This window comes from Grus americana, chromosome 6 (genome assembly GCF_028858705.1).
Source record: "Grus americana isolate bGruAme1 chromosome 6, bGruAme1.mat, whole genome shotgun sequence".
Taxonomy (NCBI): domain Eukaryota; kingdom Metazoa; phylum Chordata; class Aves; order Gruiformes; family Gruidae; genus Grus; species Grus americana.
In genome coordinates this window covers 38436630-38449744 of record NC_072857.1, presented here as the reverse complement: position 1 = coordinate 38449744, position 13115 = coordinate 38436630, and the positions used below count along the sequence as shown (strand labels likewise).

At 45.4% G+C, this 13115-nt stretch overlaps 1 protein-coding gene across 6 annotated transcripts in view; it reads left to right on the top strand.

Annotated features, from left to right (window-relative positions):
• Positions 1 to 13115, top strand: part of ERBB4 (erb-b2 receptor tyrosine kinase 4) — a 629144-nt gene that overhangs the window by 238683 nt on the left and 377346 nt on the right. For all 6 annotated transcript variants that reach the window (XM_054830343.1, XM_054830340.1, XM_054830339.1 and 3 more), the window contains exon 2: positions 3661 to 3812. In XM_054830343.1, coding sequence (XP_054686318.1) covers positions 3661 to 3812 — 152 coding nt within the window. The remainder of the gene's footprint in view (positions 1 to 3660; positions 3813 to 13115) is intronic.

Below are 13115 nucleotides of genomic sequence, written 5' to 3'. Positions count from 1 at the left end.
TTTGCCCAGAAGCAGCTGGGAATTGCCTCCTATGGCTCAAAATGGGGGGTAAAACTTACTGTTAACTACCAGTTCACAGCCTGCTCAATGTCACACTCAGGTTTGGTGCCCTGGTATGTGTGGGCAAATAGAAGCTCCTTTGTAATTGTATGTGGTAGCAGCATTTGTCCCCTAGGGCCGGAATGGCTTTTTACCCTATTAATTGTATTTTGCCTTAAAAACCTAACAGCATGTCTAATCTCTCTGTTTTAAAGGACTCTGTGGGAAGGATGGAGGTACTATCCTGGGTCTGTCCTCCTGCGAGTAACAACTCATCTAAGCTGCTTTTGTTAAATAGTTGCATAGTTTTCTCTTTTTTATTTTGAATCTGGTGCAATTATTAGGTGCATCAAAAGTATATGTACAAAACTCATGCTGTAAAGCTGAGGCACAGGGAGATTAATGGCTTATTATAATAATGGATTATTAGTGACCCAAGGTTATACACGTTCACGTTGGGACTTCAACAAGTTGCCCAGGTTGGGGGACTCATCCACTCCGAGTGCGGGTTCTGCTTCAGCTGCACTGAGGGTCGGGTACCAATGGTACTGCTGCATCCCCCCACCGATCGATGTAGGATAGTCTCACTTGCGATGTACTACTGGATTTGAGGCAATCTGTAACCAATCTTTTTTTTTTCTGGTGAGAGGAGATGGTTCATCAGTACAGTACAGAGCTATAAAAGCCAGGCCATGGTTGGGAGGATTGACGCTGGGCACCGACTTCCCTGGTTTCCCAAATTTTGCAGCAGGAGCTGGCTTGCACAGACCTTTCACCACGTATCTCGCTGGCAGCAGAGGCCCAGGTGTGAGCTGGAACACGGAGGTGTTTTGTGTAACAGAGGACCAGAAGGAATTCCTTTTTTAAAGACAGAAATTAAATGTTTGGAATTGCTATGAGATAAAGTTAAAAGATCAATATGATTTATTCTAAATTTGCTTTTAAGATCTTATTCATCTGAAAGAATTGATTTGCATAGCATTATCAAAATCCAGGAGTAGTTGCCGCAGTGTTTGGTTGTACAAAATTAATCTTACTCGACTAAAACCTTCAGCCCCGGCTTACATCTGGGCTGGCTTTACCCCCATTGAATCCTCTTGCAAGAGCAGGCTCCAGGTGTTCTGCCTCCTTACAGCAATAAATGGCTAAATTAGCTTTCGGGAAACGTTTAATGGGTGTGCAACATGAAATACCAGTGTTGCAGTATATAGCTTTATTAGCTGAGCTGCTGGAATTGTTTTCTGAGCTATGTTGATCCTTAGCACCGATTGCAAAATGGAACAGAAGTTATTTATTAGTCCTTGGGAGCCTTAAGACAGAATAATACTTATTCGGCTGGAAACACAGTTAATCTTGTGGTTATAGATGTTGCTGCTGCTGCTTTTAAGGAAAAAAGCAAACAAACCGATTCTGTAATTGCTAGCAAACGTTTTTTGAAGTCTTCTGGCAGGGACAGGCGTGCATCTCCCTGAAGGGTGGAGATGCTTCTGTGGCAGATCTCGAGGTTGTTCCAAATAAAACTTTAAAAATGAGCTAGGACAGAGCTTTGTATTTCACAGAGAAAGATGTGCCATCCCCTAGCAGCAATGGTTAATCCTTACAGGTGTTCCCAGTCTAGCAGAGCTACATCAGATCCCAGTGGGACCATGCCTTTCCATGTTGGGAATCCCCAAAAAAGGCTTTTAAAATATTATAAACAAGATCTTGTTTAGATATGTTTTACTCTAAGTGGTGAGGTTTTATGGGAGAACTTTCAGAATGGGATTCTTTGTGCTTTAAATTAAGCCTTGAAATGAGGTGGTAGGTTTTATTTTAAAACCTTAGCAAACCAACCAGTTTTGTTTTTCTCTAACACAGTATGAATATATGTCAAATATTTTAAGTTTTTAAACTTAGCGAGCACTTCAAAATTTTACTTCTACCATGTCATAGAAAGTAATAAAAAAATTATATCCCTTATAATATTTCCTTTGATATCTAGACCAAATATGTATTTGGAAGCGCAGTTCTACATCATGCCTGTTCAGCTTTAGTCTGTGCTTTTTAGCTGCTGGAAACACAAAATCTGAAAATTATCTGATAAAACCTTCATCCTGTGAATGGCTCGCCATGAAACCAGCCTTTGCTATTCCTTCCTCGTGGGGAGTTACAGTTCAGGAGGAACAGATTTCTGCTGCCGTTTTTAGAGCAGAGGGAGTTTCCTTGGGAGAAAACTTTGAGCAGTTCTTTGGGTTTTGGCTACCTCCTGAAGCCCTTCGCCAGGAGGCTGCTCGAAGCTTGAATCGCCCTGGCACAAGAGCAGATTGCTCTGCAGCAGAGAGACTGCAGTGAAGAACAGAGATGAGAATTGTTCCCATTTCTATTAAAAAAAAAAAAGGGGGGGGGGGATGTAGTAAGTAAACAGTCAATAATAGTCATACTCAAAAACCTAATTACTTTTGATATTTAAAAAAAGGACCCACATCATTGAAAAGAGCGTATTTTAGCCAATTTTACTGATTATGCCTCCAGTCATGGAGAGTTTTGTTTGTATTGATCTAATCCAGGGGTGGGAATGGCTCCAGAAATGCTATTCTGGTCTGGCTTATGTTTTGCATAATATAATGCCCATTTCAAAAGTTTGGATATATTCAGATTAATTTGCTCGCAGATAAGAACAACCCACAAGCTGTTGGTTATCAGGAAAAGTGCATGCATGCAAAAAAAGCCCAGCCCCACACACGACCATTTAAGTAGCATTGCTGTCCTAGTAGGCTGAGCGCCACATGAAAAATTGCTGTGTGTTTCTTTACCACGTTCAGTTGTGCTATTGCTTGATGCACGGCAAGCTAATAGACTGAGCAGAGCTGTGATTCCGCAGCAGCTTTGAACCGGACTTCAAAATTTAGAGCAGAGTAGTATAATATAAAAGGGCATCTTCTGAAAACTAAGTGTATTAGGATGGTGTTTCCGAAGTCATCTGACACATCTCCACTGTACATTCAGATCACAGTTTGGTGACTTGTGGAAGGACGATTCTTATTTAATTGTGTAAAGCTGGGAAGAGCTGGGGTTTTGGGCAAAGTGATGGGGAAAACAATGTTGGGTATAAGCCTTCTGGTCAGGTTGCTCTTGGCTTCTCCAACAGACCCTTCTGAGCATCAGTTGAATAGGGAAAATGGATTTCCCAGGTCATCTTGGGTACATGGGTCTCTTCAGCCTTATGTCCTTAATTCTGTGAGTGGTGCATCCCTGTTCAGTGTCCGATTCTGTCATTGGCAGAACTAGTAGGAACTTTGCTGAGATCTGGGTTTGGCCCCTCAGTGCCGGGGTCAACTAGCGTTGCATTTTTCTAGCATTTCTGCATTTTCAGCCTTTCTGCACATTTGGCAGTCAATACTGGTCCTTCATCCCATTTGTTGAGATGTATTTAAACTGCTGAGATTATCATGGCCCATATTTGTACCTTCTCACCTCTGCTGCTAATGTTCAAGTAACTTGTGCTGGCATTTTTTGCAGGGCCCAGTCCTGTGAATAGTTCCATGGTTTTTGTTACAATTACCTGTATTCCTGTATACAAACCTTATTTCCTTGCCTCTCTTCCACAGTCATTCTGACTGTTTGTCCTGTGATTCCTTGCAGTGTGTGCCGGCACTGAGAACAAGCTGAGCTCCCTCTCTGACCTGGAGCAGCAGTATCGGGCCCTGCGCAAGTACTATGAGAACTGCGAAGTAGTTATGGGCAACCTGGAAATCACCAGCATTGAGCACAACCGAGACCTCTCCTTCCTGCGGGTAAGCAATCTTCTTTTTTCTTCTGTCCATCTTCTGTGCTGAGGGGAGTAGCTACGGGTGCTGGGCTGGTGAAGGGCAGGTCTCTTTCCCACCAGCTCCACTGCAATATAAGAGGATAATAAAATGTCACAGATGTGCAGAGAACGAGCGATGCCGTTGCTGTGACAAATGCTCTGAGTATGCGTTGTTTAGATTAACCAGAACTCGGGAGAGAAAGCCATGTCACTACGCAGAAAGGTGACACCTTGCAGGTCTCGATCACTGTGTGCTGCCAGCAGGTATGGAGCAGGTAAGATAAGGTTTAGGAAGGTCAGAGAACCATGCAGATAAGCATTGGAGGTTTGGAAAAGCTATTCCTAATAAAATGCTATATATGGAGTGGTTGATAGACTAAGCAAGGGAAGAACTCTGGGCAACACTTTCTGAGCATTTAAGAAAAAGAAAAAAAAAGTGATTGTTGAATGAACATAAAACCTTCTTTGTGTACAAGACTGGAGTTATGAGCCTAATTGAATCTCCAGCATCCAGGGGAAGTCTGTGATAGATTAAGTCTGTCCTTCCACAGTGGAGCCTTGGTTGTGCACTCTCTTAGCCCTCCTTACTTTAGATTTTGAGTAAATGTCATGCTTTCGGGTTTGCGAAGGAACATTTCAGTGTGGTTTCTGCCACAAGGAGGGAAAGGTGAATGCCGCGTTAAAAGAATTTAAGCCTATTGTTATTTGGCATTTCAAAACTAATGATGTTTGAAGAAATATCTCAGTAAAGGAGTGATCCAGTGCACTCAAGTGGGCATCTGAGGATGCTGCATACAATGGGGCTGCAACATGGAAGAAGCTGGTATGTAGGTATGAGGGTCACGGTAGAAAAAGTCGCCCGTGGCAGTCGTGCTGGTCATGCTCTCCAATAGAAGTCGTCAAGCCGTGACACAGATAAGGGTTTACACTGCTCGTATCATATGGTATCGCTTGCATATACTTAGCAAAATGCTAATGTCATGTTTCAAGATGCGTGTCTGTATGTAACTGGCATTTTCATGAAAAGCACGTAGGGGGAGCGGCAGGTTTAGATCCGGCAGCAGGAAGAGAGGGCGGCAGGAGTCAGCCCCGGCAGGTTGTGTTACACTGTCATTCGGTTTGCTGGGTCTCGGGTGAACCTAGTGCTCAATTTCAGTTTGTGTAAATGTGAACTTTCCATTCTGGGTTCTAACAAAGGCAAACCAGATTCTCCAACAGCATGTTTAGCTCTGCTTCATGTTAAATTTGTTGGGGATTTCACAGGATTTCCGCTCTATATGTTTGCCTATATTTACTCAAAGCGTACACCAGGCTGCTAAAAGATTTGCAAGAAAAACTCAGCTACCAGATATGTCTGGAGTAAAGTTTGGGGTGCTAATTGCACTCAGACTAACAGGTTGCCTGTTAATTTGAGTGACAAATGCCTAGGAAGTAAATGCTATCTATACATTTCACAGTTGTGACAGGTGGGGAAAACCACATATGCTTGTGCTCTGAAATAGATATAGCCTTGGTGCAGCTGGACTAACGTTTCCCACCGTGTTAGACAGGCGATAGATACCTCCTGCGAGGGCAGGATCCCTGCACTGATTTGGGCTTGCTGGAATTTCAGATGCCTCCTGAAACCCCTGACTGGGCCATCATGCGTGGCTCAAATTCATCACAGATGGTTCTCCCACTTTGGCTTTCCTTTCTTCTTATGCTGCCTGCTGGTAGGTAGGTAAAGCAAATTATTTGGAAATTAGGGAATCGCTGTTCCTTGTGGTGAGCTGCCATACGCAGAGTAAAATATTAGTGGAAAGTGGGCAGTGAAATCAGCAAAGAAGAGGAAGAATGAAGGGACCTCTGTAGTAAATGAAGGTGGTTCGGTCACTTGTGCCTTTTGGTGACAGTTACTATTGCTTTTTTATTAGTTTTATTACTTCTCTTACCTGAGACTGCCCTCTCACAGATGTCTCAGCAAAAAGCTGAACTTGGAACAAAACCCAGCAAATGGAAGTATAGTTAATGTGATAAATTGTGGTCATTAAAATAGAAGACCAAGCAGAGGAGAACATGTTCTTGGTGAGGCAAATAAATAAATAAATGTTGGCATATTTACACTGATAATTTGACATTCATTAGTTAGGCAGTATTACTTGTTTTATCATTTTAAAAATGGTTTTAATGGCCCAATGAAGGTGGCAGATGGGAGATAACTAAAAGAAAGGCTATTTCTCTCTCTGACTTAAATATGGTGAGTTCGTCGTGCAAGATGATGTTCCTCCACGCTGCTCCAATTTTCCTTAGTCTCTGCTGCAATAATTGCCCTCTTTCTCCACCAAACGGACTCCAGGTAGGCAGTTGATGTATCCCTGGGTTATCTGTATGTCTGGCTGATGAGTACCGTGGCTTTGTGTGCTGCCCGCCTGTTGTCTTACTCCTCAGCTTAGCCGGGCAGCCTCTCTCTCCAGGACAGAGGGAAGACCTAGCGAGCTAGACATGCTGAGCCTGTTTATCATGCAATAATAAACTAATACCATAAATGAATTGAAGTGAAAAAAACCCCATAATTTTATTTACCCTGCAGAGGAACATTAAAAGATCAGCATCCCATCTCTCATATTTATTTAGACATTTATTCCCTAAGTAGATTTACTTTATTTCTATGAGATAGCTCTCTGGCTATTTGCTGATTAAGACTAAAAAGGACTGCCTGTCACCTGAATGAAATGCTTAACTACTTAAACTTCCAGGCCTGCAAGTAAGTGCATGGTTTTGAGGTCATGAGGAGCTCTACTCAGGGAAGAAGAGATTGCGTACACAAGTGGGTTTTTCCTATCATTTTATATGTGCAGAACAGGAGAACAGCTCCTTTATGTCTTACATATTTTATTTTTGCTTCTGGTTGTGTTATAGTCTTGGTATTGCTTGCCCATGGGTGGTCAAAACAAGGGTGAGCAATTGCAATGTGAAGTTGTCCTCTGCGTGTGCTACCCTCCTGCTCCATCAGCTCTGTTCCTGCTGCTTGGTGCTTCCCCGCTCTGCAGCCACAGCGGGAGTCCTGGCAGAGGGAAGGGATGCTCGGTAGGAAGAAAAAACGTGTCTAAACCTGAGTGCTGGGAAAACTCAGTGCACTGACTGTGGGCTAATAGTCGGTTCTTGTTGTTATTCTTCTGAGGGTTAACCTACCCACAGAAAATGTATGCTGGAGCAATTCAGTCACTGGAGTCCCACCACTACAAGCTCCAGCAATGGAACGAGGCTTAGGTTAACGTAGCGCATTGCTGCTGGAGTAGCACCTCCCTGTCGTGGCCAAGGCAGTCTCTCCACTGGCCTAAGCTGCAGTAGGGAAAGGCACTTACTGTTTCCAAGAGCAGGGTTGAACTGGGCCGAACAAATAATTGGGTGGAAAACAGACCCCGAGAGGTCCCTTGTCCCTCCCTGTCACATGTCCAGGCTCACCCAGCAAGTTGGCAGTGACAGTGGGAAGAGGTCGGGCTGCATCTCCACTGCTTCCCAACCCAGCGGCCTCCTTCACAGGCCAGGTTTTTGTGCTGGGACTTGCTCCATGAAACTAGATAAGCTGGTTGATCTGGTGTGTGTCTTGAGTCTCGCCAAGGCTAGAGCCAAGATTTATTTCCCTGGTTTGGATTTCAGGAAAAAATCTTGAGAAAAGCTCAGATCATGCACTGGTTCATATTGCAAATTACTTGGTTTCAAAAGCAGCAACCTATTTTAGTTTCACTTGGCAAAGCTGACAGTTTGTATTGTGGACAGTTCTTATTTTTTAATAGCATCTCCGTATTCAATTTTCGAAATAAAATACACAATTAGTATACCACAAAACAATCTTCTGCAAGCACTCTTGTTCTGTTAAACACATTTGGTAAACGAGAGTTATCTTTGACTAATCCCCAGGCTTTTAGCCATTCACAGTCAGTAAATTGTCTTCTCGCGCCTGGATTTTATTTAACCAATTCAGATTATTTATTTTTGAAGACATGACCAAAGTTCTGTGCTGTTCCCTGCAATAACTCTCCCAAATGATTATGAAACTTATTTCTAACCACAGTCAACAGTCTTTGAAAATGATCTACCACTGCTTTATAAATTCTTTTTTCATTTACCTCCGTAGTGCCTCTGTAGCACCCTCAGCCGCAGCTACATTGGCAGCTATCTGCCTGCCATTTAACAGGGTGGGCGTTTCATGGTGGGCAGCTTTACAGCCGCTGTGGTTACTGCAAAGACGTATAGCCCCATCTTCCCTTTGTCAGCACACATAACCGCATGCTCGGTGAAAACCTGCGCCAGCCCGTACTTATCGCTTTCCTTACAAACACGTTTATATTTTGTGGCAGATGGAATTTGGGGCTTGAGGTTTTATATATTCTTGCTTCTGGTTGTGTTGTAGCGTTGGAGGAAGACAGAGTTGGACAGACCCCTCTGAGGGGGGAGGACTGCCAGAGCTGCCATGGGAAGAGGTGGTTGCAAACCATGTTGCCTGGCCCCTCGGCATTCGGAGCTGCTTCTGGTTTAAGGGAAAAAAAAAAAAAAGTACTCTATTTTTTAAAAAAGCTTTTTGGTCTTTTATAGCAAACTGGGTCTAAGCAGACCCTTCTGAAAGCTCCAGCGGCAGAGCTCAGTGGAGACATGGGCACGGAGAGAGCCTGCAGTCTGAACAGATGCGTCAGGAAGGGGAGCGCAGAGACAGGAGGGTATTGCCTTGTCCAGTTTGCTCGGCAGATCACTGTGATGATACATATGGCTCCTGAAGGTCTGGCAGCACAGCCCTCCATCCTCTTTTGCAGCAGAATGATATCTTAATTCCTAGCTGACAGGCTTCAATAAGGTCCCAGCTCAGAAAAAAAGGGAGCGGGATGTGGTGTAGTGCCTGTCAAGAGTCCCCCAGAAAGAGAGGCTACAGGGTGGCTTACAATTCCAGGTAACTGCAGACCTGGAAATCAAATACATGGATATATTTATTTGTAATTGCCCCTCCTCCTTCCCCAGACCTTACCTATTAGAAAATGAAACACAAAGAGCCGAATGGTGTGCCAACAGCGGCATGAGGGGCAGAACTGTGCGTGCCACGTAAATCCAGGTGGGAAGAGGACAGCTCTGACTTGCTGCGTAAACCTGGCGAGGGCATCCATGGCAATGAAAGCAACTGCCATGCTGGGTGGGTTACAAGAGGCCAGCGGCATGCCAGGCCATGGTTCTGGCATTGACAAAATGTTTTATGCCGGCTGTGATCAGTCACCAGTTGTATTGGATGAACCTGAGCCGTGTTTAAAGTGAGTAGGATCCTGAATTCAGGGGGTGGAGTGGGAGCAAAGATGAACTGCAAAAAGCATGTGTGATATAGCTCCCTCTGGGAGGACAGCTTCTTCTGCCGTTTCCCATTGCTTTTGCAGAAACAGTGGATTAAAATACTACCAGTGGTTTAAACTGGGCTCAAAATGGCCAGAGAGCATTGGTTGCCAAGGTGAGGAACGGCTCAGATTTGCGAGGTCTTCCAGACCTGTCTTGCGTTCAGAAGTGGGTAGTGAAATGGGAAGCCCGTGTTGCGGCCACAGTGAGTAGCTGAGTGCCAGGTGCTATTACAGTAATTGGTGTTCACATCACCCTCATCCCTTGATGGCGCCAGGAGAGCTCCTGGGTGGTTGGTGCCTGGTCCCTGCTGTTGAAGGCAAATATCACACACCACATAGTCTCTACCATCTTACCCAGCTCCATCCCAACCCCATTGCTCCCAGAGCCTCCCAGCTGGTAGATAAAAGGCATCCAGTGCTTTCTGGCATAAAAGTGTTTAGAGGCATTATGTTATTTTTGTGCTTCAGTCGCTTTCTCCCTTTGCGATACACTGATAGGAGATCATCCGCGTCTCCACAGCATCTGCTTTCCCGTGCTGTCCCAGTCAGGCATCTGTCATGCAGGTATGTCCTTGTAGCTCCGCAGGCTCTTCAACAGCCTGTCTAGTTTCAACCCATTTTTGGTTCATAACGGACATGGTACTGCTCGATTTGTAACTCTGCCAAGGCCTCTTTGGTGTAAGCCTCTAGCTGCTGCTGGTGCATCTCCTCTGCTAGATGCAGTGCGGCAGCACGGGTAGGGACCCTGCTCACGCCTCCCCTTCCTTCCCCCCAAAAGCTGCCCGTACGGCCACCAGCCTCCTATCTGCCTGCCTCCCCGCCTTTCTGCCAAGACCTCCCCCTTGCACCTGGCCACCTTGCCTACTCAGGGACGCAAATAATCCTGGGCGGCTGACAGCCACCCTGCGCCTGCCGTGCTGCCCCTGTGCTGCGGTGGCTGCTCCCTCCCACTCGACCTCGATGGAGCTGCAGAGCAGCGTGGGGGGACCCTGAGCCCTCTCCCCACCTCCCACCTCTTCCTTGCCCTGCCGTAGTGGCCTCGCTTGCTGTGCAGCTATTTCTGTCTGGCTGTTGTACAGCCGCCTTTTAACATTGTTTACAAACCCAGCAGCTTCATCTCTCCGTGCAGCTAATGCTTTTGCTAGTTCCCAACAGCCAGTTTTTGACTTGAGTTTTATACTCTTCCCAGCCCTATTCTTTTATTTTTATAGCTGTCCAGGGCATTGCAACAGGCAGAATAACTGTGCTAGGAGGCTCCTTTCTCTTCCATGCACAACACCAACCTCCTCTCCCTAAAATAAACTGAAAAACCCACTTGCACAACCTCTCTTTCCCCTCTTGTCCTTTCCCTACCAGTAATGCAACACCAGCGAGCAGCCCAGATCAGCTCTGTGATGGAGTTTGGGCTTTGCTTTAGCTGCGAGAAACTTAAAGACTCTGCAAGCTGATACTCTTCTGCTTAAATTAAATTTTCAGCTTTTGCAAAACAAACATAGAAGAGAATTAATATACAATTAATCCTTGAGCGGGGTTTGCCAAGCTGTAATCAAATATATGTACATTAGCTATTGCCCTGTTAATTTAGCAATTATTTTTGGTGGCTTTGTATGAAAGATATAGTTTGAAATAACCACTAGTGTTTAGGAAGAGAGACGCGTGCTGCAGAAGTGCAGGCTCCTGTTTTGATGCAGGGATGGACTGTAAAGCTGCCCTTTGCCTCTGTGAATGCCAGGTGCTGTGCAATCCCTGGGGAGGCTTTTTTTTGGGAGGTTGTTAATGGAGGAGGGCTGCAGATAATGCCCTTTTCCAGGGGAGCCTGGGCTTGCTGGGGCTGTTACCGGGCTGCTCTTCGCATCCCGTCTGCCACAGGCCTGGCTCTTGGAAGTGTTGCCAAAGCCACTGGAGGTATGAGCAGTAACGTTCCCTTGTGTCCACATCCCTGTGATCAATTTTCTGTATAAAACACGCACTGTCATCTGTGTGGAGTCACTAGCAGGTGGTGTCAACAGGCCCTTCCCTGACAGACGCACACCCATGTATGGATAGCACGGGGAGGCTCCTCTGCCAGGAGGATGTGGAGACGGATCCCAACCTGGGGCTTTGTTTCCCCCTTCGTTGTGTTGGCAGCAGTCAAGAGCTTCTCCAGCTCTCCCGCAGCCTCTGCCTACATCCCCTTGAGTTGGGGGGAGCATCCTTCAGCTGTATCACACGTGGAGGTGAGAGGTAAAGATTTGAAGTCCAGGATGATTAAGGAGTCTCTTTAAATTGTCTTTTAGCATTTCCCTTTCAGCTCCCATTGTATGGGAGGCACCCCACTTCCAGCCACCCGGGAAGCCTGTCTGATTCATGTGCATGGCAGCGGTAGCAACTCTGGAGCAGGAGAGAGATAAAAGAAGCCTGACTTAAATTATTCAGAGTAACCCAGACCCGCGCACATGCTTGAGATGAGTAATACCCCTTTTGCTTGCTATCCCATTTTTGTGGTTGCAGCGAAGCTGCCCTTCGTTAGGCAGAACAGAGTGCTGGAGAGGTGATGTGGGGTGGCTCCTCATGTCCAGGGGCTGCACCAGTGGTCCTTGAGGTGGGAGGCAGGGGTTTGTCCTTCTCTTTGCTTGAACTGTTGAGCAGTCTGTGAAATGGATGAGTTCCTGCGCTTTGGTTGTGTAGTATCAGCAATAGCCAGGAAGACCTTTCTCCTCCTCCTCCTCCTCTTCTCTAGCACAGATCTTGTTCCCTTCCTAACAGCCTGCTATATTGGGCTGTATTTGGGGGTACACACTGACCCCCTTCATGATCAACACGTGCTGGTGGAAGCATGTTGCTCCTTGGGCAATATCTGCTGGGGATCTTTGAAGTGCAGGTAAACCTCTTTCCTCGCGCTGCCCTGTGTCAGTCCGGGGTAGCTCCTGGGCCAGCGCTGTCACCTCGCTTGTCTGCTGTGTGACCCGCCTTTGCCTGTGCATGGCCAGCCAAGTGTCTGACAAACTGGTTGTGCTTTCTAACTGGTCCTGGCACGCTGAATCATAGCCACCAACAAAAATACAGATCAGGACTCCAATTCTTAATGTGAATGAAAGCAACTGTTGAGATTCATGGCTTTGTCTAGGCTTGTTATTTTATTTTTTTTATTAAATACAGACTGTTAATTTATTTCTTTTCTTATTGTTTAGCGTCTTTTCAGACTCTTCCTTTTGTCTATCCGTGAAGGGGTCTGACGTTGTCAGCTCCTGCGCGTCTGTAAAATACCTGTGGCTAAGCCAGAACCCAGAAGCTGCTGTGATGAGTACTATAAAAATGCTGGTAGTGGAGGGAGGACATTATTAAAAATAAAACAGTGCAAACCTTCTTAATTAGGTGGTGTTTCTCTTAGAAGCTGATCTTCCCTCTAGGCGAGTGAAACCAATTATGCCCTCCCTTTCAACCACCTTATGCTGTTAATGATCTTACTCTTGTAAATGTAAACCTCTCCCCTACTGATACAATTAGAAATGCTGGCCTAATTGAAGCTGGACTAAAGCAAACAGTAAAGGAGTAAAGTTAAACTAACCAACAGAAAAAACCGCCTAGTTGCAAACACTTCTAAATTATAAGTGGATTTATTAGGTTATAAAGCAAATGAGTAGTTTTCTTCTAACCATAGAAAGAAAGGTTATTTGGTGTAAATGGTGAGTGTAATGACTTTTCAAGCCTGGTCTTAACCCTAGCTAGGAGATGGCATAAACTCCACCGTTTCACGCTGTTCACTGACAAGCTTTGCTTAGGTGTCGTTAAGGCTTATTTATTCTCCTCTTTGCCCACCTGCCCTCTCAGATCTTTCTGTGAAACAGAGATTGAAGTCAGGAGGCACAGACGAGGTATAGATAGGCATGTAGATACATAAGTAATTGTGGTATAGCAGCTTGCACCAAGTGGAAGTATTTTATACTTTCCTTTGA